This window comes from Grammomys surdaster, unplaced genomic scaffold (assembly GCF_004785775.1).
Source record: "Grammomys surdaster isolate TR1022 unplaced genomic scaffold, NIH_TR_1.0 126035, whole genome shotgun sequence".
In the NCBI taxonomy this organism is placed as follows: domain Eukaryota; kingdom Metazoa; phylum Chordata; class Mammalia; order Rodentia; family Muridae; genus Grammomys; species Grammomys surdaster.
This window is the reverse complement of record NW_021620848.1, coordinates 3,030,528-3,054,169: the sequence shown is the minus strand read 5'-3', so window position 1 is coordinate 3,054,169 and position 23,642 is coordinate 3,030,528. Positions and strand designations below refer to the sequence as shown.

The 23,642-nt window shown below is 48.0% G+C and overlaps 4 protein-coding genes across 10 annotated transcripts in view; 2 read left to right on the top strand and 2 right to left on the bottom strand.

The window, feature by feature from the left end:
• Positions 1–428: 428 nt before the first annotated feature.
• On the top strand, positions 429–3,837 carry Wdr38 (WD repeat domain 38). 2 transcript variants are annotated; one of them, XM_028754685.1, is made up of 9 exons: positions 429–588; positions 1,200–1,320; positions 1,910–2,026; positions 2,113–2,210; positions 2,603–2,683; positions 2,766–2,897; positions 2,982–3,131; positions 3,419–3,466; positions 3,559–3,837. In XM_028754685.1, the coding sequence occupies exons 1-9, from the start codon at positions 520–522 to the stop codon at positions 3,640–3,642; spliced, it is 900 nt and encodes a 299-aa protein (XP_028610518.1). In that variant the 5' UTR covers positions 429–519; the 3' UTR covers positions 3,643–3,837. The 2 variants fall into 2 exon arrangements, with proteins under 2 accessions (XP_028610518.1, XP_028610519.1); XM_028754686.1 differs by having other exon boundaries at positions 520–590; positions 1,235–1,320; positions 3,559–3,642.
• Rpl35 (ribosomal protein L35) lies at positions 3,837–7,103 on the bottom strand. The gene is made up of 4 exons (XM_028754689.1): positions 7,018–7,103; positions 6,634–6,770; positions 5,996–6,077; positions 3,837–4,020 (listed from the first exon to the last, which is right to left on the bottom strand). The coding sequence occupies exons 1-4, from the start codon at positions 7,018–7,020 to the stop codon at positions 3,871–3,873; spliced, it is 372 nt and encodes a 123-aa protein (XP_028610522.1). The 5' UTR covers positions 7,021–7,103; the 3' UTR covers positions 3,837–3,870.
• Positions 7,104–11,213: 4,110 nt separating this feature from the next.
• Arpc5l (actin related protein 2/3 complex subunit 5 like) lies at positions 11,214–19,178 on the top strand. The gene is made up of 4 exons (XM_028754688.1): positions 11,214–11,450; positions 16,228–16,300; positions 16,763–16,939; positions 18,375–19,178. The coding sequence occupies exons 1-4, from the start codon at positions 11,302–11,304 to the stop codon at positions 18,435–18,437; spliced, it is 462 nt and encodes a 153-aa protein (XP_028610521.1). The 5' UTR covers positions 11,214–11,301; the 3' UTR covers positions 18,438–19,178.
• A 579-nt stretch (positions 19,179–19,757) lies between these two features.
• Golga1 (golgin A1) overlaps positions 19,758–23,642 on the bottom strand; it is a 47,813-nt gene continuing 43,928 nt past the window's right edge. For 4 of the 6 annotated variants that reach the window (XM_028754679.1, XM_028754683.1, XM_028754680.1 and 1 more), the window contains 4 exons: positions 23,389–23,448; positions 22,764–22,934; positions 22,268–22,354; positions 19,758–21,757 (listed from right to left, as the gene is read on the bottom strand). In XM_028754679.1, coding sequence (XP_028610512.1) covers positions 21,677–21,757; positions 22,268–22,354; positions 22,764–22,934; positions 23,389–23,448 — 399 coding nt within the window. In that variant the 3' untranslated portion in view covers positions 19,758–21,676. The remainder of the gene's footprint in view (positions 21,758–22,267; positions 22,355–22,763; positions 22,935–23,388; positions 23,449–23,642) is intronic. The other 2 variants (XR_003709660.1, XM_028754682.1) reach the window with 2 other exon arrangements.

Below are 23,642 nucleotides of genomic sequence, written 5' to 3'. Positions count from 1 at the left end.
AGGTAGAGGCAGATGTTGCTCTCAGCCTGAGAGCTACCAGCCACTCCTGGCCAGAAGTCTGGTTGCTCGTGGGTACTACCATGTGCTCTCACGTGTTTGATTTAACTACGGATTGTGGTAAACTGTATCCAGTTCTGTGAGAGGAAGTTCGTGGAGGCAGTGCAGCTGGCGTCCCAGTGCGTGGGGCCAGCGCGCCCTCTAGAGGCTACTCTGCCGAGTCTTGCTCGACAGCCAGAGCTTCAGGTCTGACCAGCAGGGCGGTTCCAAGGTTGGAAGACTCTGGTGTCTCCAGTCGCTCTACCGTCACTTTCAGTAACCTAAAAGCACTAGTCTCACTACCGCTTTCCATGAAGTCAGCTTAGAGACCTCCCCCACTGCGGCTGCGCGCCCCGCCCCGCCCCATTACCATGGAGACTACTTGTACACAGTTTCCCTTCTTCCCTGTCAGGAACCGAGGCCCCTCCGACGGGACTGGTGCCCGCTTAGGAGGGAGCCCTCCCGGTTCTGGAGTGGGTGCCTATGAACATCAGGGCCCCAGCAAAATTGGCCGTGGGCAGAGTGAGGTTCTACGGTCAACATCACGGGGAGGTGAGGCCCCAGGGCTCTATGCAGACTTAGTGGGGTCATGTCCCAACTCAAGAATAGACGCTGTTTATTTTTTAGAGACAGGGTTTCACTTTGTGGCTGGCCTTGAACAGAGATCCATCTGCCTCTACTTTCCTAGTGCTGGGATTAAGGTGTGTGCACCAGGTCTGTCTCCACGCCTTTAATCCCAGCACTCAGTAGGCAGAAGGGTCTCTACTGAAGGCTACTCTGGTCTAGAGCGAGTTCTAGGACAGCTACACAGAGAAATGTAGCCGTTTGGCCAGGAACTCTTCATGTAAACAAGATTTCAAGCTCACACCCATCTGCTTTGTCTTTTGAGGCAGCCTTAGGCTGGCCTCAAACCTCAGGCATCGTCCTGCCTCTGCCTCCCCTGGTGCTTAGATCAAAAGTATGCATCGTTATGTCTAGCTTGGACTCAGTACTAACTTTGAACTTGTCAATTTTTGATGTAGAACTTACTTTTGCATGGCTGTGGAGTGGGACCTGGAGTTTATGGACCCACCCGGGGTTCCCAGGCAGACCAGGGATGGTTAGAGCTAAGGGGACAAATGACTCCTGACAGGCCTAGGGCCACTTTTGCCCTGTACTTTCAGGTCAACTGCTCTGCCTTCTCCCCTGATGGCTGGACCCTACTCACAGCCTCAGACGACGGTTGTGTGTATGTATGGGGGACAAAGAGTGGGCAACTGCTGTGGAGACTGGCAGGCCACAGAGGTGAGGCTGACATTCTGAGCCTACCTTGGTGACAGGACTTTGGAGGAGAGGGTTGGAGCAAGTCCAGCAGAGGCAGCTGGGTAGGGTGACACTGAATCTAGCACTCGGGAGTCAGGCCTAAGAGACTCAAAATCTTATTTCTTAAACTCTAGATATGTAGTCCAATAGTAGAAACACATAGTAGTTTTACAGAATGTCTCTCTTCCAGGAGAGCTACTCACGGAACACTCCTCCCATGTAATTTTACCTATAGAAGCCTCCCCAGAGTGGCATGTTTGGTAGGCTTATTCCAGTCAGACATTATGTCCTTAAGGCCTCCTGTTGTGCTGCACATGTGAATTTGTCAGACTGTTTTTGGTCCTATCAACTCAACCACTGTCACCAGACTTTAGTCACGAAAGCAAGGTGCTTGACTTAAGACACAGGAAACAATGATGGTAGAGGGTTATTACCACTAAAGGCAGTTCCGGCCAGACCCAAAGAACCTAGGTGCTGGGAGGGCTATAGACTCTGATGGCCTCGTGGTTGAACTACAGATGACAAATCCGGACTCGGAGGGCAGGACAATGCCATGTGCTCTCTGCCTCAGGCCCAGTCAAGTCTTGCTGCTTCTCTCCTGATGGCCGCCTCATCGCCAGCTCCTCCTGTGACCGCACCATCCGCCTGTGGGATGTGACAAGACCCAAGTGCCTACACGTGCTGAAAGGTGAGTGTTCAGTTTGTCCAGGAGCCATACCAGCTCCTTTGTGGACTTTGCTCCATCCTTTCCCACCTTTGGGCTGGTGTTTGTAGGTCACCAGAGGAGTGTGGAAACGGTTAGCTTCAGCCCTGACTCAAAGCAGCTGGCATCGGGTGGCTGGGACAAGCGAGTGATTCTCTGGGAAGTGCAGGTATGATGGGACCTAGGTCAGAGGGGACCAAATACACCCTTGTTTTTTTTTTTTGGTTTTTCAAGACAGGGTTTCTGTGTAGCCCTGGCTGTCCCGGAACTCACTCTGTAGACCAGGCTAGCCTTGAACTCTCTAACTCAGAAATCCGCCTGCCTCTGCCTCCCAAGTGCTGGGATTAAAGGCGTGTGCCACCACCGCCCGGCACACCCTTTGTTTTTAGTGGTTCCCCTACTTCCCACACTCAACCGGGTACCTCAAACTTTCTAGGCCTCAGGTTCCAACTGGCATTACCTTTCCTCTTGCTGTAGCAAGGCCTGGGAAACCTCAGGCCCTTAGTCAAGTTAGGGAGTTCCCAGGCCCCTCCACCTCTGCAGCTCAGATTCTCTCTACAGTCCGGCCGCAATGTGCGCCTCTTGGTTGGGCATCGAGATTCCGTTCAGAGCAGTGACTTCTCTCCAACCTCGGATTCTCTGGTGAGCTTTACCCCCCACCACACCCTGAGTCAGTGGGCATGTGAGTGATAAGGGCTGTTTTCATACTCGTTACTGCCCACAGGCCACTGGTTCCTGGGACTCGACTGTGCACATCTGGGACTTGCGGGAGTCAACCCCAGTTGTGTCCTACCGTAATTTGGAGGGCCACACTGGCAACATCAGCTGCTTGTGCTACTCAGCATCTGGCCTCTTGGTAAGCTAGGCTAACTGGGGCTCCAGGTCAAGGCCAGTCTCTATTTGCCTATGGGGGTCACTGAGCTCAGGAATGTCTGTTTAGGCATCTGGCTCCTGGGACAAGACCATCCGCATCTGGAAGCCTACAACCAACAGCCTGTTTCTTCAGCTCAGGGGCCATACCACCTGGGTGAATAGCCTAGCCTTTTCTCCTGATGAACAGAAGTTGGCTAGTGCTGGTTACTCTCGTATGGTAAGGCCCCTCTCCAGATAAATCCCAGCTACACCTTTCCCGGTTTCAGCCATACTGCCCACGCACAACACAGGCAAAGACAAGACCCAGATACTGATCTCCAGTGACCTAACGGCCAGCACAAAGGACCAGGCGGCCCTATACCTGTGGCACCAACACTGCTCAACTATGAGCTCTTCTCATTTTGGTGCCAGAGGCTATGCAGGCACCTTAAACCTTGTCTGCGGACATATCTGGGCCTCAGAGCACTGACACCTCCCAACTCTACTTCTCATTTTAACTTCCAGGTCAAAGTCTGGGACTGCCTCACAGGGAAATGTGTCGAGACGCTAAAGGTAAGGCACCAGGGCTAGTACAAAGACCCTTGCAGGCTTTCCAGGACTGGCAGGACTCACTAACCCCGACTCTGATGCTGTGTTACTGACAGGGCATGCTGGATGTGGCCCATGCTTGCATTTTCACCCCAGATGGCAAACTCCTAGTGTCAGGGGCTGCTGATGTGACAAGATGACAAGTCTGCTCAAAGTCAAGAACTTCTTCCATGTAGCTTACCCACAGGCCTAAGGTAACTAAGAAAACAGCCACCAGATCTCTGCGGCAGGGACTACCCTATCCGATCCCATAAGGCTGTCACCTGCTGTAGGCAAGTGGTCACCTGGTTCCCCACTGGCCCCAGGTGGCCAGTGTAAAACACGAAGCAGGAAGCTAGTCAGTCTTGTACTTTATTGTCATTGTCGTCTCAGGCCTTGACTGCATACTTGCGCAGTGGGTACAGCCGCTCCTTCCGCTGCTGCTTCTTGGTCTTCAGCCTCTCTTCATGCTTGGTGAGCCGGCGTCGCATGGCTCTAGTCTTCTTGGGTCGCAGGTCCAGGGGCTTGTACTTCTTGCCCTGGGACAGAAATGACAGGGTGAGTCTGAGCACCAGGGGCTACTGGGAAGATGCTGACGCAGGTGAGCACATGGGTCTTCTCTTAGCAAGTAGGGCATTCAGAGTCTTTCAGCTGGAGGCTGTCAATAAGGCACCAGAGGTTGGCAGGCCTAATATTTGCATATCCAGCCTAATTTCCTAATTTTAACTACAAGGGCCAAGAGGGGGACTAAGCTTCAGTTTTTCTATGCATCACCCACCAGCGTCTAAGTTGAAAACCATAGCACAATTGAAAAGGGCACCCCTGGCACCAGGCCCTGTGGTGGCTACAACGAACTTGCTGAGCCACCAGGCACGGCTCATTAATGCTCTAGGTAACACACCAGACCACAGAAGGCTTGGTCAAAGTCACACTGACACAAGAAGTTCCTGAGCTCTCTCGTCTTCCTCTACCTCCCAGCCCTTCCCAAGTGTTCTTTTGTTTGTTTGAGATAGGGTTTCTCTGTGTAGTCCTGGAACTCAGTAGACCAGGCTGACCTTGAACTCAGAAATCTGCCTGCCTCTGCCTCCCAAGTGCTGGGATTAAAGGCGTGCGCCACCACTGCCTGGTCTTCCCGCGTGTTCTAAGTAAGGCAGTCCCTTAATGACCTCAGGGACCAGGTCCTGTGGGTCAGGCCCCTACATGGTGAAGAACAAAAGCAGTCCCACCAAGAATGTCAAGAGGCAACAGCCTCCAAGCAAGCTCCCCAGCAGTCCGATGAAAAGCAGAGAGCGCAGAGTCTTTAAAATGTGTAATTGGGCTTCCTAGGAGTGGTTACTCCTGCCTGCAAAGGGGCAGGCACAACGGGGTCACATTCTCATGCACCAAGCTCCTGCAGGTGGACAGAGGACCCTAGGAAGCTCTGTAGGGTAAACTGGGGACACGGAGCCACATCAGGCAGAAATCAGCATGTCAAGTTTACTTATCCACTTACAGCTCTGCCAAGAGCAGCCACCAAACACACCTATCTACTGTTCGTTCTAGAACACTGTGGACAGATGGCCTCTGTGAGTTCTAGGCAACCCTGGTCTAAAAGCAAACAAAACCCCAGAACTGCTACCCTGGTTCTTTGTGGACTGGAGGTATTCAGGGCAGATTTACTCACTTGCCTGATTATGTGAGACCTCATGGTTTTAACCCCAAGCACCACTCAAGTAAAAACCTCGACATCCAGTCACAGTTATATTAAGTGCTGAAAAGTCACATGCCTCAGCGTTAGCAGTGAAGCACAAAAAATTTCAAATAATTTTCTGGGTCCCAGCATCTCAGAAACGGAGAAACTGTACTTTGGACCTGCCTAGGTAAAAAACCATCCCCATGGGCAGTGGAGTCTCTGATGTGCCAAACCCTAACGCTAAATAAAATTTGAAGAGGTAATTTAAGACTCCACCCCAATCCTTCCAGAAACTAGCCATGGTCACAGGAGTCAATTCCCAGTAAAACATGTAAGTTTGAAAGCAGTAACACAACAAATATCTTGCAACTATCCCAGCAATACTCTTTTTTTTTTTTGTTTTGTTTTGGGTTTTTTGAGACAGGGTTTCTCTGTGTAGCCCGGCTCCAGCAATACTCTTAATGGCCTCATGGTATGGCTCTAAAGAGAACCTTTTGGAGGTTCCTGTTTACCAACTGTAGGTGTCCCTGGCAACCCAACCACTTCAAGCCTTCCAACAGCAAATTCTTGGCTGTGAGACACACATACTGGGACAGCGAGACACTGAACAGCTAGCTTTATGCCACTCAGGGTAGGTTCTAGTTCCATATTATAGCAAAGCAAGTCAACCCCCCAACAACTACCACATAGCTACCTTCAAAGCTAGTGTCCAGTCTACCCTGACCTCTGACCTTCTGACACCAAGAATTCATGTCAGTCTCAGCCACATAATGGGAGCCTCTTGAGGGCCGAGTCCCCCATACACTAGAACCTCTCCACAATAGTTCCTGGCCAGTGCTCACCTTGTAGAATTTCCTGAGGTTTTCTTTTTGAGTCTGGTTAATGACAGTGAGGACACGGGCGATAGATTTGCGTACGACTCGTCTGTAAAAATAGACGGCAAAAGATCAGGCAGGCACATACAACTCCCCAACACAAGGCCTTCATTTATGTCACCCAGGAGGTAAAACTAGAGGTAAGGACAGGTTTGTCAAGATCCACATGGAGACTTAATGCAGATTTGGCAACGAGGCAAGACCTTTACACTCAGGCCAAGACCTTATACCAAAGGCCAGAGACTGAGGCCATGCCTTCAAGTTAACTAGTTCAGAGTAAGTAGTCACAAACAGGAGAAAGAGACCGGGTGTGAAGAGAGAGAACTGAAGCCAGCAACAGTTGGTTTTAGTCATGGTGTTAAGAGATCAACTCGGGACTGGAACACATGGTCTCAGTACACAATTTGTCTCTTTGCAAGTCTCCCTAGTCCTTACCACTTGCTTCCAGTCTCAATGCAACCCACATGAGGTGGCACCACCTGGCCCTTCAGGAATGCCCTATTCTCTCAGCACAGTAGGTGGCCAAGGACAACTGGGGGGGAAAGGCGCTAAGGGCCAAGGCAGGGAAGGGTAAGCACCCAGCTGGGACCTCAAGGCCCACTTACATCTTGGAGAGCTTGGACGCGGCGCCGCCTGTCACTTTGGCGACGCGAAGCTGGGAGAGTTCCACCTTCAGATCGTCCAGTTGTTTCAACAGCTCCTCCTTCTTCTTGCCGCGCAGGTCCCGAGCCTTAATCTTGGCCTGCGTGAGAAGCGTCTCTGTGGGTCACTGAGCGGGAGCTCCCGCTTCCTCCGACTAAGGAGGGACCGTGCGCCAGAGGCCGCGGCGCAAGCAAGGGTAGGCAGTCTGAGCCGGCCCGAACCAGGCACAACCATACAGAGTCGCAGGCCTCTGCGGCTCCATGAGCCTCCCACGCCCGCCCCGCGCCCCGCGCCCCCGTCCCCACGTGTCCCCGGCGCCGGATGGCGCCCGATTCCCGTGGCCTCACCATTGCTGCGTCGTTCACGGCTGAGGCCGCCTGGTTCGAGAGAAAGAGGAAAGGGCGGGGCCGACTTCCTGGACTACTGCCGGGTGGCGCCGAGCACGGCCAATAGCGTGGCGGCGTGGGAGGCCCGCTCCGCCTGTGCGCAGTCGCGTCGGTGGTGCCCTCCGCTTCCGGGAAATTCTGCCCTACCAAGGTTGGCTGGTCGCTAAGCAACGCAGCTGGGGAAACTGAGTCTCGCGATGGGCAGCATCTGACTGGCTGGAGATAGCGCGGTGAAGGCTGCAGTTCCCTAGTCTGAGCTAGCCGCGGTTGGTGTCAGGGTGCGGAGGGCGTGAGGTGTGATTGAGATAGGGTCTCATCTCTTCCTAATGTTGACAGTGTAGGTGGTTAGCACAATGCCTCGTGAGTGTGTGTGAGAGCGAGCCAGCGAGCATGTTTAAAGGTTGGAAAACAACCTGTGGGAGTTTGTTCTCTCCTTCCAGCGCTCGGCGCTCAAATGCAGGTGGTCAGGGTCTACCGAACCATCTCGCTTACTTCCTCTCTCTCTGTCTCTCTGTCTCGCTCTCTCTCTCTCTCTCCCTCTCTCCTCTCTCCTCTCTGTCCCCTCTGCCCTCTCACTTCTCCCCTCCGCTCTCCTCCCCTCCCCTCCTCTCCCCTCCCCTCTCTTTTTTTAAAAATACAAGACCTCTATATATATCCTGGGCTTGTTTCATACCCAAGTTTGACATCGAAAATGCGCCACCACCTGGCAGGGGTAACAATAGAGTCAAACAGTCAAACATGAGCAAGATTTTACGGAGACGGATATGGAGTAGTGCAAATCTCATCCCCAGACTTTTTGGGATTTCCGACTATTGCTTTAGGTCTGGGCACGGTGTCACAGTCTTGTGATTCCAGCGCCCAGCAAGTGGAAAATGAGGATCCGGAGTTCAAGCCTCCTTCATTACACCTTGAGACCGTCTCCAGAGAGATTTCAAAACGTGTTGGTAGTTTGGTTCTATGGTAGTGTTTGCCTGGCATGCACAGAGCTCTGTGCTCAGTCCCTGGCACCGGTACATGAGTAAATTAAAAACTCCGAAACAAAATCAGAGTCTTGCTTTATTGCTAGTCCCAGTTGATATCTTGGCAAGTCCCTTCGCGTCTCAGGTTAGTGTATCTTTTGAGAATTAGAAGAACTAAACTGAAAACCCTCAAAGCTTCTAGCCAAGACCTGATGTGTAAAGATCGAGGGAAGTATCAATTGGCATTAACATGGTTAAAGTGCATATGGCCCTTTGCCCAGAGTCCCAGAAAACCACCAGCATCTAGATCAGATCAAAGCATACTAGATGTTTTGTTTCTGTAATAAGTGACCAAACTAACCAATTGGAGCCCTTTCTTTGCCAAGCTCCATTCAGCAGCTGCCCTTTTTCCAATAGTTCCTCAACTGTTGTTCATGACAGGATGCTAACAACAGAACAGGGACTCAAGGTACTGTAATGAACGTTTTTAGTCACCTCCCACCCCAAGAGTAGCAGTAGCACCCTGAGAGCTCTTAAGTACCAAACTGAGTTAAGCCATGTTTGTGTGCCTGTTTCTTCTGGAGCCAGTCTTTTTTTTTTTTTTTTTTAAGATTTATTTAAATGAGTACACTGTTGCTCTTTTTAGACACACCAGAAGAAGCCACCAGATCTTATTACAGATGTTTGTGAGCCACTGTGTGGTTGCTGGGAATTGAACTCAGGACCTCTGGAAGAGCAGCCAGTGCTCTTAACTGGAGCCATCTCTAGCCCTCCAGAGCCAGTCTTGAAGGTCTCTGAGGGTTTAATGCTCTCCAGGCCAGGATGTGGATGCTGGCTGGATGGAATGAGTTAATAGGCCTTTTGTAAGTGGGATAAGGAGAAATGAGCAGCGTGTGGATTGGGTTTAAATGAAGTCTAAAGGTGCAACTTCACAGATGGATCAGGATTCTACTAGAGTTACGATTATGCATCTTTCTGGAAATTTTTTGTGGTACTAGGATTAAACCTAGGATTCATAATGTCTTTGAATCCCCCAAGTATTGGGTTACATTCCCATCTTTGAAGACAAAAAATTTACAGGTACTGTAATTTTCAGCATTTTGCCATCCCTGATGTAATTAATAAGACAGCTTTTAAAAATTTTTTTTATTTTTACAGGTATCATGTGTGCAGTGCCGGGTGACTGATTTCCCTGGAGGTGGAGTTGCTGAACACTGTTGAGTTGCCATGGGGATGCTGGGAACTGAACCTAGGTCTTCTCTAAGAGTAGAAGTTTTTATTTATTTTTTAATTTTTGGAGACAAGATTTCACTGTGTAGTCTTGGCTGATCTGGAACTATGTGGACCCAACTATCCAGAACTCACAAGAACCCCTTGTCACTGCCTCCTAAGTGCTGGGATAAGAGGCATGTGCCACATTACTGGCTATGTGCAGCAGGAACTCTCAACCACTGAGCCAGCTCTCCAGCCTGGGGTTTGTTTTGAGGCAGGGACTCACTAAATACAGATGCTTGATCCTCTTGGCTTAGTCTCCCGAGGATCAGGACTCTGAGCACCACAGCAGATTTTATATCATAGATTTAAAATCCTATCTGCCGGCCATTGGTGATGCACACCTTTAATCCCAGCACTTGGGAGGCAGAGGCAGGTGGATCTTTCAGAGTTTGAGGCCAGCTTGGTTTTCAGATCTAGTTCCAAGACAGCCAGGGCAGAACAGAGAAACCCTGTCTCAGACAAAATCCTATTTGCCTGATGAACATCTGTGAACACAAGCTAGAACATTATTTCATTCACTAGCTTATTTGAGACTATTTTCCTGTCAAACAAGTATTTCTGGTACTAAGTTCCTTCTGACCAAGATGTTCTATGGGAGGGGCTGGAGAGATGGCTGGGCAAGTAAGAGCATTGGTTGCTCCTCCAGAGGACCTGGGGTTCCATTCCCAATACACATAAGACGTGGTGGCTAGCAACCATCTGTGTAATTCCAGTTCCGAAAGGATCCCAAGCCGGGCGGTGGTGGCGCACGCCTTTAATCCCAGCACTTGGGAGGCAGAGGCAGGCGGATTTCTGAGTTCGAGAGTTCGAGGCTAGCCTGGTCTACAGAGTGAGTTCCAGGATAGCCAGGACTACACAGAGAAACCCTGTCTCGAAAAACCAAAAAATAAACAAAACAAAAAACACAGAAGGATCCCACATCTTTTCCTGGCCTGCAGCAGGCAATACACCCACATGGTGCACAGAAACATTTGCAGACAAAATACTCATGTAAAATAATAAAAAAAAAAGTGTTCTGGGGATAAGAATTTCTTCTATCTTCTGATCAGTTTGTGTCCCATATTACTTCTTAGGTGTGGGGCAGGACTACATCCAGGATGAGACTTTATTCAGCGTCTACTTGCCCCCATGGGAGCGTGCATCCCAAAGGTTCGGGTGCATCAGCCTGGCAGTTTTTTATTTGAAGTTCAAGGAGAACTGTGCAAAGCAAAACCACGTTTTACCTGATTTTTACTCGAGTTCTATTAGGTGAAAATACAATAGCTTTCGTATAATTACAAATAAAGATTCGTTTCAGCCTACGGCTGAAATAAGATCCTGGGAATTCTGTAACTTTCCCTTCCTAAAATGTGCTTCTTCAGTCAGGAGTACAGATGGCCACGGAACGGCCGCAGGGGTCGGTACATCCACAAGAAAAGATGTCATCAAGCGTCCGTCCTGTCAGCCCCTGGGTTACACATTAATGCCTTTTTTTTTTTTTTTTTTCGAGACAGGGTTTCTCTGTGTAGTCCTGGCTGTCTTGGAACTCACTATGTAGACCAGGCTGGCCTCGAACTCAGAAATCCGCCTGCCTCTGCTTTTTTTTTTTTTTTTTACATTAATGCCTTTAAAGCCATTTACTTTTAGCAAAGAAGTCTCTTGTGGGTCCTTTTGTCTGTTGGTGCGGTTAGCGTTTAAGAGACTCCGGCACTGCGCTTCACTCCCTCTCATCCCTCAGCGCAAAGCGGACAGACGCGCTGACTGTACCTGCAGCCTGGCTTCTGGAAGGATAGAGTAACGGCTACAACGACCAGCAACACTACCCCAGCGATCCACAGTCCTGCGGCGCAGCCCCGCCCTCAAGAGCTTCCGGTTCCGGCGCATCCCGGAAGTGGGCGGGCGACGGCGGCTGCGCGCGGAGGAGGGGGAGGAGGTACCGGGCGGCCGCTTCCCGCCCCCGAGCGGAGCCGGTGCGGAGCGGAGCCGGTACGGAGCGAAGCCTAGGCGGCTGAGTGGCCGCCGCGCTCCCGCCATGGCCCGGAACACACTGTCCTCACGCTTCCGCCGAGTGGATATCGACGAATTTGACGAGAACAAATTTGTAGACGAGCACGAAGAGGCAGCAGCGGCGGCGGGCGAGCCAGGCCCCGACCCCTGCGAGGTAGACGGGCTCCTGCGGCAATATCCTTCCCGGCGCGGCGGCCCGTCTCGGCCTTCGCACCCTGATCACCCCAGCCCCAGACCCCTGACCTCCGCCCCTCCCCCTCCCGGTTCCTGCCAGTCCCAGGCTCTCTGGGTCCGTCGTTGGTGGCCTCACGCCTTTCTCAGCAGCGCAGCCCTGGAGCTCGTCTCACTCTGCTCGGCCGCTCTCCACATCCTTCAGGGTGGCCCTGCATCGGCCTTGGTATCCCTCTATCCCTCCTTGTAGTAAGCAGGGTCACTCCCGGGGCTGGTCCTCAGGAGGGACCGAGGTGAACCACCTTGGCAGCCAGGGCCACTGCCCTCCTGCGCTTGTCTAACTGGCTTTCTTGGGCCCAATTGCAGCCCGGCGTGAAAATAGGTGGGTGGATGGTTGAAGACTGACTAGAGGGCGGAGGTGGAGGAGGTGCTGCTTTAGGACCAGCCCTCAGGTGTGATATTGCCTGCTACCTTTTCTCACCTGTCGCCACGTTCCTCAGCACGTTGGGTTTTGGGCCTTTAATGGGCCGAGTACATTCAACAAGTAATGCGACTCTGCCATTAACCGCCTTGTGCAGAAAGCGTAGAAAAAGCTAGTGATTCAGAGCTCAAAAACACTATACCAGTGTCAAGTGTAAAAGTGGCTCCCCGCGACTGAAAATGACTGCTGGTGGCCACAGAAAACAAGCATTTAGAACAGAAGAGTAAAAATAGAGGTGATTGTCACAGCTGGCTTGGTCTCTTAGCAGTTTGAGCACCACAGGAAACTGATTTATTCTCACAGGAAGATTTTTTTTTCTTTATTCAAATAACTTGACAGGAAGTGTGTACCCCTCCCCCGCACTTGCTAGGATAGGGTTGGAGGCTCTTGCTGTATATAAATCAGGTTCTGGGTGTTTAATCAGTTGACTCAGCCTGGGTGTCAGGTGTACTGCTTTTGGGAGGAGTCCTATAGTGCTCCTCTAATATATCTTGAAAAGAACCCTTTTCGACTGAACAGGAATGTGCTTTTGAAATGTGGAGATTTCAGACTTCTATTTCCTGCACCATTCAAATGGTTAAATTGGGTCATGAGCAGGCCCACAGAGGGAACATTGGTTTTTAGTATGGTCAGGGTATCCTTTTAGTAGGCTGCTAAGTATCCTGGTTTATGTACAGTCACTGTTGACAAGGCTCCAGAACGATGCATTTGGGCCAGAATCCTAATATCGATGAAGAGACTGGGGTCTGTTAGCTGCTGCCTTGGTATTGTTGTTGCTGGGACTTGTTGAAGGCGCTGTTTTTTCTTTTCTCTCTCTCTCTCTTTCTCTTTCTTTCTTTCTTTCTTTCTTTCTTTCTTTCTTTCTTTCTTTCTTTCTTTTTTTTGAGGCAGCTTAGAGGCATTGGGTTAGCTTATAGAGATGGCTTCTACACTCATGGCAGTGTCAGAAGCCTTGTTACCATGGAGAGTGTACCTCTTGGGATTGGGAGAAAGGAGGCTAGCAGATGAGAATTGAAACCCTAGCAGATGTCAGGCCCAGGTAGGCAGAAGGATGGGACTAGTAATTCAGTCCCTGTCAGGTGCATTCAATCTATAGAGCCTCATATGAGTTTTAGGAGACGTTAGGAGGTGGTAGTCTCGGGGCTGTCTGGGAACTGTCACTGTGGAAGAGCAGAGTGTGGAGATAGAAAACTGCTGTGCTCCGGCAGTGGTGGCGCACACCTTTAATCCCAGCACTTGGGAGGCAGAGGCAGGCGGATTTCTGAGTTCGAGGCTAGCCTGGTCTACAGAGTGAGTTCCAGGACAGCCAGGGCTACACAGAGAAACCCTGTCTCGAAAAACCAAATCAAAAAAAAAAAAAAAAGAAAAAGCAAGCAAGCAACCTGCTGTGCATCCACATAGGCAGCATCTAACCTGTTCTAACTTCTGCGGGTCACATACCCCCTCAACCTCAGCATTCTTCTCTTAAGTGATAGACACAACTATGCTGGTCTTGCCACTTCAATGGGAGTAACACCGAACACACAGCAGGTGTCCTCCAAAAATTGGGTTCAGGATGTTGTAGGGCCAAGAGATTGTAGAAAAAGGCTTGGATTTGATGGGCAGCTCTGAATTGTAGTTTTGTGACTCTTGGGGCAGGTAATTTCCCCTCAGACTCAGTTTCATTGTCTCTAGGGCAGAAGTCAGGCTTTTGTTCCAGAGGGTTTTTAGAATAAGGTGAAATGTGACTGCAGATATCTGGTCCTGGATCCAAAACCCCCCACGGAGATTCTTTTCCTTCACGCCAGCAGTTTTAAAGTATCATTGTAGCTCATTTTCTTTCTCAGTGAAACAGCTTCTGGTCCTTGAAGTAGGACTGTAGAGCAGTGGTTTTGAGGGATTTGGTAGTTTTTTCACTCCACCCCAAGAAAATTTGGCAATGTTTGGGGACATTTTGATTATTACAGTTTTAGGATGCTACTGGAAACTTTAGGTTTAGAGGCCAGGGAAGCTGCTAAGTATCCTGCAGCATACATGAAAGAATCATCTGGTTTAAAATGGCTGTAGGGCCATGGCTGAGAATGGTCTAGAGGGTTCTTCAGTTGCCACAGCCTGTTCTCTGAAATTACTGGAAGCCATCTGGGTATGGACGCTAGTTTAGTAAACGTTGTAGAATTGTAGAGGTGCTTCTCTGCTCCTCATTCTACCCAGCACTTGTTGGCCTTTGGTTGTCAGTGGTTGCTTGACAAGCTGCAGTACTAAACCTAACGTTTTCATCCTTATGGACTAATTATATCATTTCTGCCCTTCCCTATCATCTACTTTGTGAGTGAAATGATTGTTAGTCCACATGTACTGTTAAGCTTATGGGACCCTGCTTATTGCTTGGGGAATACCAAGTTAGAAAAGTTATGGGGTAGAGGGCTATTAGTGGCTGTATCAGGACTAGTCCTTGTTTGTCTGAGGAAAAAGAAATCCAAAACTAAAGATAAAAGGTGGGGGCACCTATCTACCCTGAAAGGTAGGTCCATTCCAACATGGTGACTTGGTGAGGGAGTGACTTGCCTGGTAGTACAGACTAGCTTTTCAAGATGACACTCATTAGGGGATCTGGGAATTCAGGTTTGCACCAGAAGCTAGTTGTTCACACATGGGCATTGCTACATGGACAAAAGTAAAGACCTGATTGGGCAGAGTCATTCCTTGTTCTATTTTTGAAGCATTTTGGCTTAAGCCAGTGTTTCACAGGAGGAAATGAAAGTTGGCTGATGTAATTCAGTTTAAAATAGGTGTAACCTTTGGGGATATAACCTAGATTGTAATTTTCTTTTGTGTGCTGGGTATTCAGAACTCAGCAGTGAATTTGAAATTAGGATTCTATCTAAGGTTTGTGGGGCAAGGGAGCATTTTGTGGGCCAAAGTGAGACCTTGCAACTTCTCTACCCCCCCTTGAGACAGGTTTTAACTAGGTAGCTCTGGCTGGCTTTGAATCTAAGTGCTGAGATTTAAAGGCATGAACTACTAGGCCTATCCTGGGAGGTATACTTGACTACTTGATTTCTTTAGCAGTTTGATAAGAGGCACGGAGTGAAGATGTGTTTATGTGTAGCCTTGGTTGTGGTAGCTCAAATGCCTTTAATATCAGCACTCAGGAGGCAGAGGCAGGTGGATTTCTGAGTTCACGGTCTACAGACAAGTTCCAGGACAAGATTGGGGTATATAGGAAAACCCTGCTTTGAAAAACAAAACAAATCTATTAAGATGTGTTTACGTTTCTATTCCATTTTAGAATGAGAGAGGGTGACAATTCCTTGCTGTCCATTTGTGCATGATTTGCCATGAAGATCCTGTAGAGCAGAGACTGCCTAGCACTAAGGATGTGCAGGTAGTCTCCGAAGGGATGACTCTCACTAGCTTGAATGTGGCAAGCATGGCTCTGGCAGACCTTGCTCTTGCTAAAAACAGATTGCATTCTTGAAGCTAGCCCCCAAATTCTATTTGGCCCTATTTGGCTACTTCCTACTCCTGAGGCTGACTACCAAGGCCCAGCTATCAAAGTACTGAAGTCCAGCAGTCAAAAGCCCCCTTTGGCTCACCTAATTAACATGCCCAATTAAAACGAAACACCTCATTCTAATAATGGGTTTTCCCATTTATACCTTTATTTTTTGAGGTGTTTCTTTGTATAATCTTGGCTGCTCTGGAACTCACTATAGACTAGGCTGGCCTCAAACTCAGAGTGCTGGGATTAAAAGTGTGCACAACAACTACCTGGTTCATTTTACCTTTATAAACCACAATTTTCCTATGTACTCTATCTGTTGTCTCTATCCAGAAGCAGTCCTTTGTCCTCATTCTCTGGGACAAATACCTTTGCCCCCTTTTCCCTTGGTTCTTTCCCCTTCTCCCTCATCTCTCCCCCATGTTTGTCTCATATTCTCTGCCCAAGTTTTCCATTATGCTGAGAACTTGGTATTGGGGGTCCTGAGCTAATACTCTTCCTTTCAGGCTCTATTAGATTCTAACACAAAAGAGGGCAGGTTGTTTTTTGTTTTTGTTTTTTGTTTTTGGTGGAGGAAGCTTCAGGGAGATACTTCAGGAAGAGCTTGCAGGTTGGCAGAGGTCCCCTCTACTCCTTCCTGTGGCTCAGGAAAGGTCAGGGTTATAGCAGCCTGTGCCTGCCTGCAAGAGGCCAGCAGGAGACAGCGGATGGTATGGATAAGATCCCTTTAACTACTCTTAAGCTGTATATGAAGCGAGGTCATTAATGAAAGCATGGACATGTTTGAGTCTAGCCATCCTTAACTGGCTTTGATGCACAGGAGACATGCTTCGGGCGTTCCATGCAGCCTTGCGGAACTCTCCAATCAACACCAAGAATCAAGCTGTGAAGGTAAAGAGGTTGTGCTGCAACTGTCAGCACTAGGACTTTGATTGTGTTCTTAGCAGTAGTTTGAACTTCCTGGGACCTGGACAGTAACTCTGCATCACTGGGAGTGTGCTGCTACTTGGCATTGCTCTCCCCCTTCTCAGATACTGGTGCAGTGGGTGACTTGATAACCTTAAAGTCTTAGGGTTTGCCTAGCACATGTATAGTCCTGGGTTCAAGCCCTGACACCATACAAGAGAAAGTCATATACCTATAGTAAACTACTTGTTTTCTCCACAGTAAGTGCAATCACTTATTTGTAAAAATAAGTGAAATTTAAAGCCAAAGTTGTTTAGCTTACCTGTGTAGCTCTATCCGGGATGAATTAGAAAGGGTTGGTGTTTCTGGCATGTTTTGTCTATTGGTTTCTGTAGTAGTGTTAGGATTGCAGCTCCTGGCCTCATTCACTTTTTCCTTCCTTTATAGGAACGAGCCCAGGGTGTAGTCCTGAAAGTACTCACAAACTTTAAGAGCAGCGAAATTGAGCAGGCTGTGCAGTCACTGGACAGAAATGGCATTGACTTGCTAATGAAGTACATTTATAAAGGGTTTGAGAAGCCCACAGAAAATAGCAGTGCAGTGTTACTCCAGTGGCATGAAAAGGTACGTGACTGCATTGCTTCACTGTAGCTTGCAGTTCCCCCAGGGTTCACACTGAGCAGCCAGACTCAAGAATAGATGTAGGACGGCCTGATGGGCATTTGGGAATGGTAGGCCTAAACTTTGTCACTGAACATTCATTCACCTTACCCTGGAAGCATCTAGTGAGGATCTTTAAATACAGACATATTATTTTTGCTTTTTACCTGTGGATTTTTAGGCTAGGCAGGAAAACTACCCTTGATATAGGACAGGGGCAGGTCGCATAATGAGGTAGGAAGGGGCTTAGTTGGGACCTCATGTTTCTTTTGCTTGTGGAAGAGAGCTGCTGAAAAGGAGGAGTTGAAGACATCTTAAAAATATAGGCCCAGTCTCACTGCCAGAAGGAGCAGTTGGCAGAAATTGGAGTCATTTATTACAGCTTTCATTCACTTGAAGCAAAAAAGGTGTTTGTTTGTTTTTTTTTTTTGTCCTTTACTTGAAGGATAGAGGACCAAGGCACGTGTCAAACTTCTGTCCTGTCTGTGTCACCTGCACACCACCCCCAGCCCTATAACAGTTCAGCAAATATACCCACCACTTATGGGTTCCAGACTCTGGTGAACACAGTTCTTGGCATTGGTTCAGCATGAAATTTGTAAGAGTCTCATGTAGCTCAGGTTGGCTTCAAATTTGTTTTTTTAAACTGGGGATGGCCTTGAACTTTTGTTCTTAGTGCAGAGATTGTAGGCATGTACCACCATACTGAGTTTTACATGGTGCTGGGATGGAATCCTGGACTTTATGCATTCTGAGCATTATTCCACCAACTGAAGTACATCTTGAGCCTGAGACTTTCTTCCCTATGGTAGAGACAAATCCAAGGTTCTGGTATGTGTTCGGCAAATGCTCTTGTACTGAACTATATTATATCCCTTGGCAATACTGAGTTTTAAGAATGCTGCTTTTACAGGTAGGTCAGTTTCCAGCCAAGTGTTGGGCTGTGGCCTCTGGCCCTGTTGGTAGGTGCTGAGCCTCATCTTTGCTTAGGCTCAGAAGTTGCTGTTGGTGGTGAGGTAGTTAGGCCCTTTTACCACTGTGATGTGATCGATTTTGATGTCAGCCTGTCAGTAGGCAGTTCTCTGTGGGTTGCTGTGCGTTTCCATGGATAGGCAGGTGCTGACAGGCTAGAAGCAATGAGCATGGTACAAGGAAATTCAGGTTTTCTGTATGCTTGGGGTCAGTGGTCCCAAGCCAGTTCTATTGCTTCAAGAGCTGGCAACTTTTGGGAACCTTGGCTCTAAGTCAGGGCTCTCCCTAGAACTGGATCTCTCTCAGCAAGCCAGTGACATGGTGGGATTGAGGTCTGGGAATATGTGTCCTCATCTCCAGGGTGAGTGAAGCTCCCCTCTGGCCAATCAGGTACCATTTGACATGTTTCCTTTTCCTGTCTCCACAGGCCTTAGCTGTAGGAGGACTAGGCTCCATTATAAGAGTTCTTACAGCAAGAAAGACTGTTTAAAAAAAAAAAAAAAGAATCCTGTTACCTTGAGAAGAATTTTGGATGCCCAGGCTGGTGAAGAAGGGACTGACAGTGGACCATCTTCCTAGAACTCCCATCTAAATACTTCAGGACACATCTGCTGGAATGTATTTTACTTTTGAGGTGGAGGGAGATATTGTCTTATTGATTCCTAAATTCCTGCCTTTGTCTACAGAGTAACACAGAACCAACACTTGACTATCAGGCTATGTCAGGTGTACCTGTGAGCACTGTCTGTTTGTTTGAAATGGGGAGGGACTATTTGGGCAGGTGCAGATCCAAGGGCTGTGGTGAAAAGGAGAGAGCTTGGGTTCTGAAGTGGAAAAAACCTGAGAGTTTGTACAGACATCCTGTCTTCTCAGAGAAGATGGGCTCTCTTGGGTTCATTGTAAAGTGCCTGCTGCATCAATAAAGCTCTTGGCTTATTAGTCTATTCATTGCTGTGTGTTCTCTGTATGTTAAATGGTAAAGAAAGGGATAGTAATGGATGATGATAGTTTGGTTTGGAAAGCTGATGTGAAAGGGGTACAGGTGTCTCTGTCCTGCCATCCCTTGGGGAGAGGGAGAGCAAGCAAGGCTATGCCACAGCTATGCCATACTTCAGCTACAGTGGTGCTGGATGCTACCGAGAGACATTTTGCTGAGTGTTTATTTTTCTTACTATTTTGATTTGTATGTAATTTTGGAGCTTATTTAATAAAGTGCCAAACCTTTAATGATTGAAGCTTCAAAAGTCATCCGTTTGTATGATTACAGGTATAGTCTTGGGCAAGTTCTGGTCACTATCTCCTGATGTAGGGTCTGTTCTAAATCTCAGTAATAACAGTCAGCTCTTAGCCATAAAGTAAGTGCTCCTTAGCACATAAATTGCAGCATAAATGCTGGCAGAGGCCCCCATTCATATTACTGCAGCTCTGTGGCCAAAGTGCCACTGGCCCTGCCCTTCCTAGATCTTCTGTAGAACCACTGATGCTTGAGTGGTAAGTCTAGTCCAATGGGTCATTAAATCACATATTTATTCATCTTTAATCTGAGGAACTTGCTTCCTTTTGAAAGACAAACATCTGTAATCCTTGAAATGTGATGTTCAGTACAAAGCTGAGTGGTGGTGGCACATACCTTTAATCTCAGCACTTGGGAGGCACAGGTGGATCTTCTGAGTTTGAGGCCAGTCTGCTCTACAGAATGAGTTCCAGGACAGGCAGGGCTATGCAGTGAGAGCCTGTCTCAAAAACAAAAAACAAAAACCCCCAGAAGTACTAGATTTGACATGTCAAAATAAACACATCTCAAGCTTTATCAAGTAAAACTCACTGTAGTTGCATCTTGAAGAGCTTTAATCAAAAAGTATTGCACCACAAATAACTCTGCTACAGCAGTCTTTAGATAACGCCACCCCTATTTACATTGGTAGTAAGATCACAGTCCAGTGCTCATATGTAAAGGGCTACACACTGTCTCTTACCAAAGTTTATAGAAGTAAAGTGCATGAAGCCACTTGGAATAGCTACTGCACTCTTCTAGTGCTGGAGGAGCTCAACATGCAGCAGGAAAACCATTCTAAATGAGTGGGCCCCACAGCCACACCACACCTTGCAGGTAGGTGTGTGTGTGTGGGGTGTGTGTATGTGTGTGGGTGGGTGTGAGAGAAAGAGACAAAGATGGACACACCAGTTCAAGGGTCTGAGAAACCTAAGGTATAGAAAGGGCTTCCACAGCTGGAAATGCAGCTGCCTCTGGAGGGCTGTGGACTGCTCAGTCCTCTGGGGTTTCTTACCAGGGACAGGAGGAAGGGAAGGAATCCTACTTGGAGAAGCTACGTCTTCCTCTTCAAAATCACTTAACATTGGGACTCTGGTTTCATGTCTCCACTAAATGGGAAATGGCATCCTAAAGGGAAACCTCTGTAAGAAGAGCCACAGCCAAAGCAATGCCATCCTGATTTAGATTTAGAAGGCAAATGATGCAAAAACGGATTTCTGTACAACACATCATATGCATGTACATAAATGTTGACTTTAAGTTGAAGAACATAAATTTACATAGATACACAGTAACTTTAGAAGCTCCAATTATTAGTTAATGAAACTTTCATCAAACTCAATCACATGGCTTCCCTTGGAATCTGATGTGGCTTATCCAGAACAAGTACAAAACTGAACATGTTTCTATCAGCTAAAATGGAGGCATGTGTGCTATCAAGTGTGGCAGCCAGCTGGACTGCCTGGGTGCTATGTATCAATGTAGTGTCATCAGAAATAACGAGGGTAGGAGAGGGACAGCCTGCTTCCATTGAATTCAGCAGGTTGTTCTTAAGTAGAAGTGTGACTGGCATTTGCTCAGTGGTAATATGAGAGAATTCAGAGCAAAGCTGGAGAAACTACTGCTTCAAAGAGCAGGTACCACAGAAGGCAAGAAAAATTACCAAGGGGCATGTGTCCTGGCACTAGAAAGACTTGAAGCTCTGATTTTCCTTTTTAAATGGATTTTATAATACAGAAGACATGTTTATAATAGTGAAGAACTTTTGCTACAAAAATAGTTTTAAAATGGTTTACCAGCAACCCATCCGAGACGAGTACATTCATTAAGAAGGCAATTGAGTGTATTTGGTGCTATACGTAGAGATCATTCCGTCTGCTTGCTAGTTTTCTCAGGACTGGAAAGTTAGTCCACACTGGCCCCGCAACCTATGAGATGGACACATCTCAAGTTCTAGGTGGTTGGGGAAACAAAGTGTAATGATACTTTCTTGAGAGGCAACAGTGCATGAAAACCCAGACATGCTAGTGGGAAGGGACTCCAAAGACCACCCTTGAGTTGGCTTTTTATGAAAGGACTATTTCCACCTTCAGTCATGTTACCTCTGCTTGATAATTAGTTTTCACCTGACATGTCAATCACTTCAATTTTAAGTGCTATGTTAAAAGATAGAGGACTCAGTTGCAGCTGGCCAGAGCTGGGATATTAGCAGCACTGTGGAAATCTGGGCAGTGCCCAGGATTCCTTCTCGTGTTTAGTGACCATTTTGATAGAGTCAGCTCCCTCTGAAGTTCATTATCAATCTGCCAGGAGGTGGGCCTAAAGTCTTGTAAACTGTCTAGACACTTGTACAAAATACTGCAGTTACATCCATTTATAAACCCACCCAGTCTGCTGTGTCAGTATTCTTTTCACAGGAAGAGTGTCAGCTCATGTAGCTCTATCCTTGAGTGGGTCTAGGACCATGGTATCCGAGGGTTGGAGATAGATGGCCGGATGCTGCCCTTGGGAGCTGGTTTGGATCCAAACCAAGACATCTGCATTTGAAACAGAAAAGGCTTCTGAGCTAAGAAACAACTACATGCAGTGGGAGCAGAAACGGCCCTTGTCTTTTAGTTACTCCAGTTTGTAAGAGGAGTAACCAAAAAGCCTCCAATGTGCAGGGCCAAGAGCTCAGATTTAGGGGAAGAACTGTAGAAAGACAGTTGAGAAGACAATGGAACTGTAGGAGGTTTCTCTCACTCCATTATAGCATTTATGGAGGTGCCTTAGGAATTTCACAGGGTTTGTTGTGCTGTCGGTCAACCTGAGACTTTGCACATACTAGGCAAGCACTTTACCACTGAGCTACACCCTAGCCCAGGGGGAAAAATGTTAAGTGTAGGTACCAGTCATAACTGGAGCAGTTGAGAAAGTGCCATCAATGAAATGCTGTGATGAACAAAGTCTGGTGGTGACAAAGGAAAGAACATTAGGCTAAAGAATGTTCTTTCAACTGCCTGATCAACTTCATCCAGCAATGGAAACAGCACATCCGGGAAACTCACCTTATATTCCAGAGTCTCTTTGAGCATATTCTCCTCCTCTTGTGAGAAATTCAGCAGCACTGACACTGCTTTTATGAGATGAAAAGCCTGAAACAAAACCCACTTTTGCTGCCATAGGTCTTGCGGGGTAGGCAGGCAGTTAGGGGCTAAACAGCAGCATTCTTGTTCCCTTGTTTCACGAGGATGAAGTGGTGGGTGGAGCTCCAGCTCTGAGTCATCTCACTTTGAGGACTGAGAGCCAAGAGAACATCCTACCCTCTTCTTCATGGTGGACAGACTATTATTTATAGGTCTCTGGCTTCAGCAGCATTCAAGCTAGAATTCAGAGGGGAACCACATCTCCCCAGGAGCCACTTCCCATCATGATCTGCTCAGCAGGTCAGTACTGAAGGATGAGTACAAGGGGAAAAGGCAGAACTGGGCTGAGAGGGAAGCCATGCAGAACTCTACAACCACCCCACCTCCATCCTCCCAAAAGCAGCTTGGAAGCTTTTACCTCAGATTCTCGACAGGACATGAATTTTAAAACAACGTGTTTAAGATATTCAAAGTTGATCTCTCGGGCATCAGTCAGGTCCGTATTATTAGTGACAGAAGGGGCCATATTTGGTATCTCAGGGCCTGTCTTCTCCCGGACCTCAAAAAGCTCACTATCAGGTTTGATTTTCTGAAAAGCAATGGGAGAGGTGCCGTGTCAAACCCCTCAAGCTAGGTCTAGTATCACAGGTTCTCTAGCCCCAGCTGTGATCATCTATTGTTCCTTGACTGACTGTCCACATCACTGGGTGAAAAGACCCTTAACTAGAATTGCCTGAACCTAAGGAAGGCTCTGCTCTTCCTCTTGGGGTCAGTGGCTTAGAGGATAAACTAGGTCATGTTATTCTATCTATTCGAGAACACAGGCAGTTATGGAGAAGGCAGACTCAGACCTTTGCCCACAGTCACGTGGACACTTGGTTCACAAGAACCCTTCTCAAGATCTAAGACTGTACTCCCACCAGTCCACACCTGATCTCTGCAATCAGCTGAGAGAGTACATCAGGTAGCCAAGGACCACGGATGGACCAGAATCAAGGGAGGGTATGGGAGTTGGTGGGGGGTAGGGCATGGAAGGTACTCACCAACTCTTTCTGCAGAGTCTTCTTAAGTTCCAGCATCCTCTGCTGCATCTGCTTCATAATCTGAGGTAACCCACCCCAAAGCCAGGTGTCAGTGTTAAGTTAGAAGGTCTTCAGAGACCCTCCTGAAGGCTCATTCTTCTTATCCCTTGAGCTGCCTTCCTTTCTTGCTGTTCTACCCTTTGCTTTCCAAGGCCCCTGAGGGGCCACAGTATTATTGTTCTCTCTACAGTACACTCCCCACACCCAACCTTGTG

Bases quoted from the DNA above. Each gene is read 5' to 3' on its own strand.
- Wdr38 (XM_028754685.1), top strand. From the start codon at position 520: ATGAACATCAGGGCCCCAGCAAAATTGGCCGTGGGCAGAGTGAGGTTC. The intron at 589-1,199 runs GTGAGGCCCCAG...CTGTACTTTCAG, and splicing joins ACGGTCAACATCACGGGGAG to GTCAACTGCTCTGCCTTCTC. The intron at 2,211-2,602 runs GTATGATGGGAC...TTCTCTCTACAG, and splicing joins TGATTCTCTGGGAAGTGCAG to TCCGGCCGCAATGTGCGCCT.
- Rpl35 (XM_028754689.1), bottom strand. The intron at 6,078-6,633 runs GTAAGTGGGCCT...CTATTTTTACAG, and splicing joins GCGTCCAAGCTCTCCAAGAT to ACGAGTCGTACGCAAATCTA. The intron at 4,021-5,995 runs GTGAGCACTGGC...TTTCTGTCCCAG, and splicing joins ACCTCAGGAAATTCTACAAG to GGCAAGAAGTACAAGCCCCT.
- Arpc5l (XM_028754688.1), top strand. From the start codon at position 11,302: ATGGCCCGGAACACACTGTCCTCACGCTTCCGCCGAGTGGATATCGAC. The intron at 11,451-16,227 runs ATATCCTTCCCG...GCTTTGATGCAC, and splicing joins GTAGACGGGCTCCTGCGGCA to AGGAGACATGCTTCGGGCGT. The intron at 16,301-16,762 runs GTAAAGAGGTTG...CTTCCTTTATAG, and splicing joins CCAAGAATCAAGCTGTGAAG to GAACGAGCCCAGGGTGTAGT.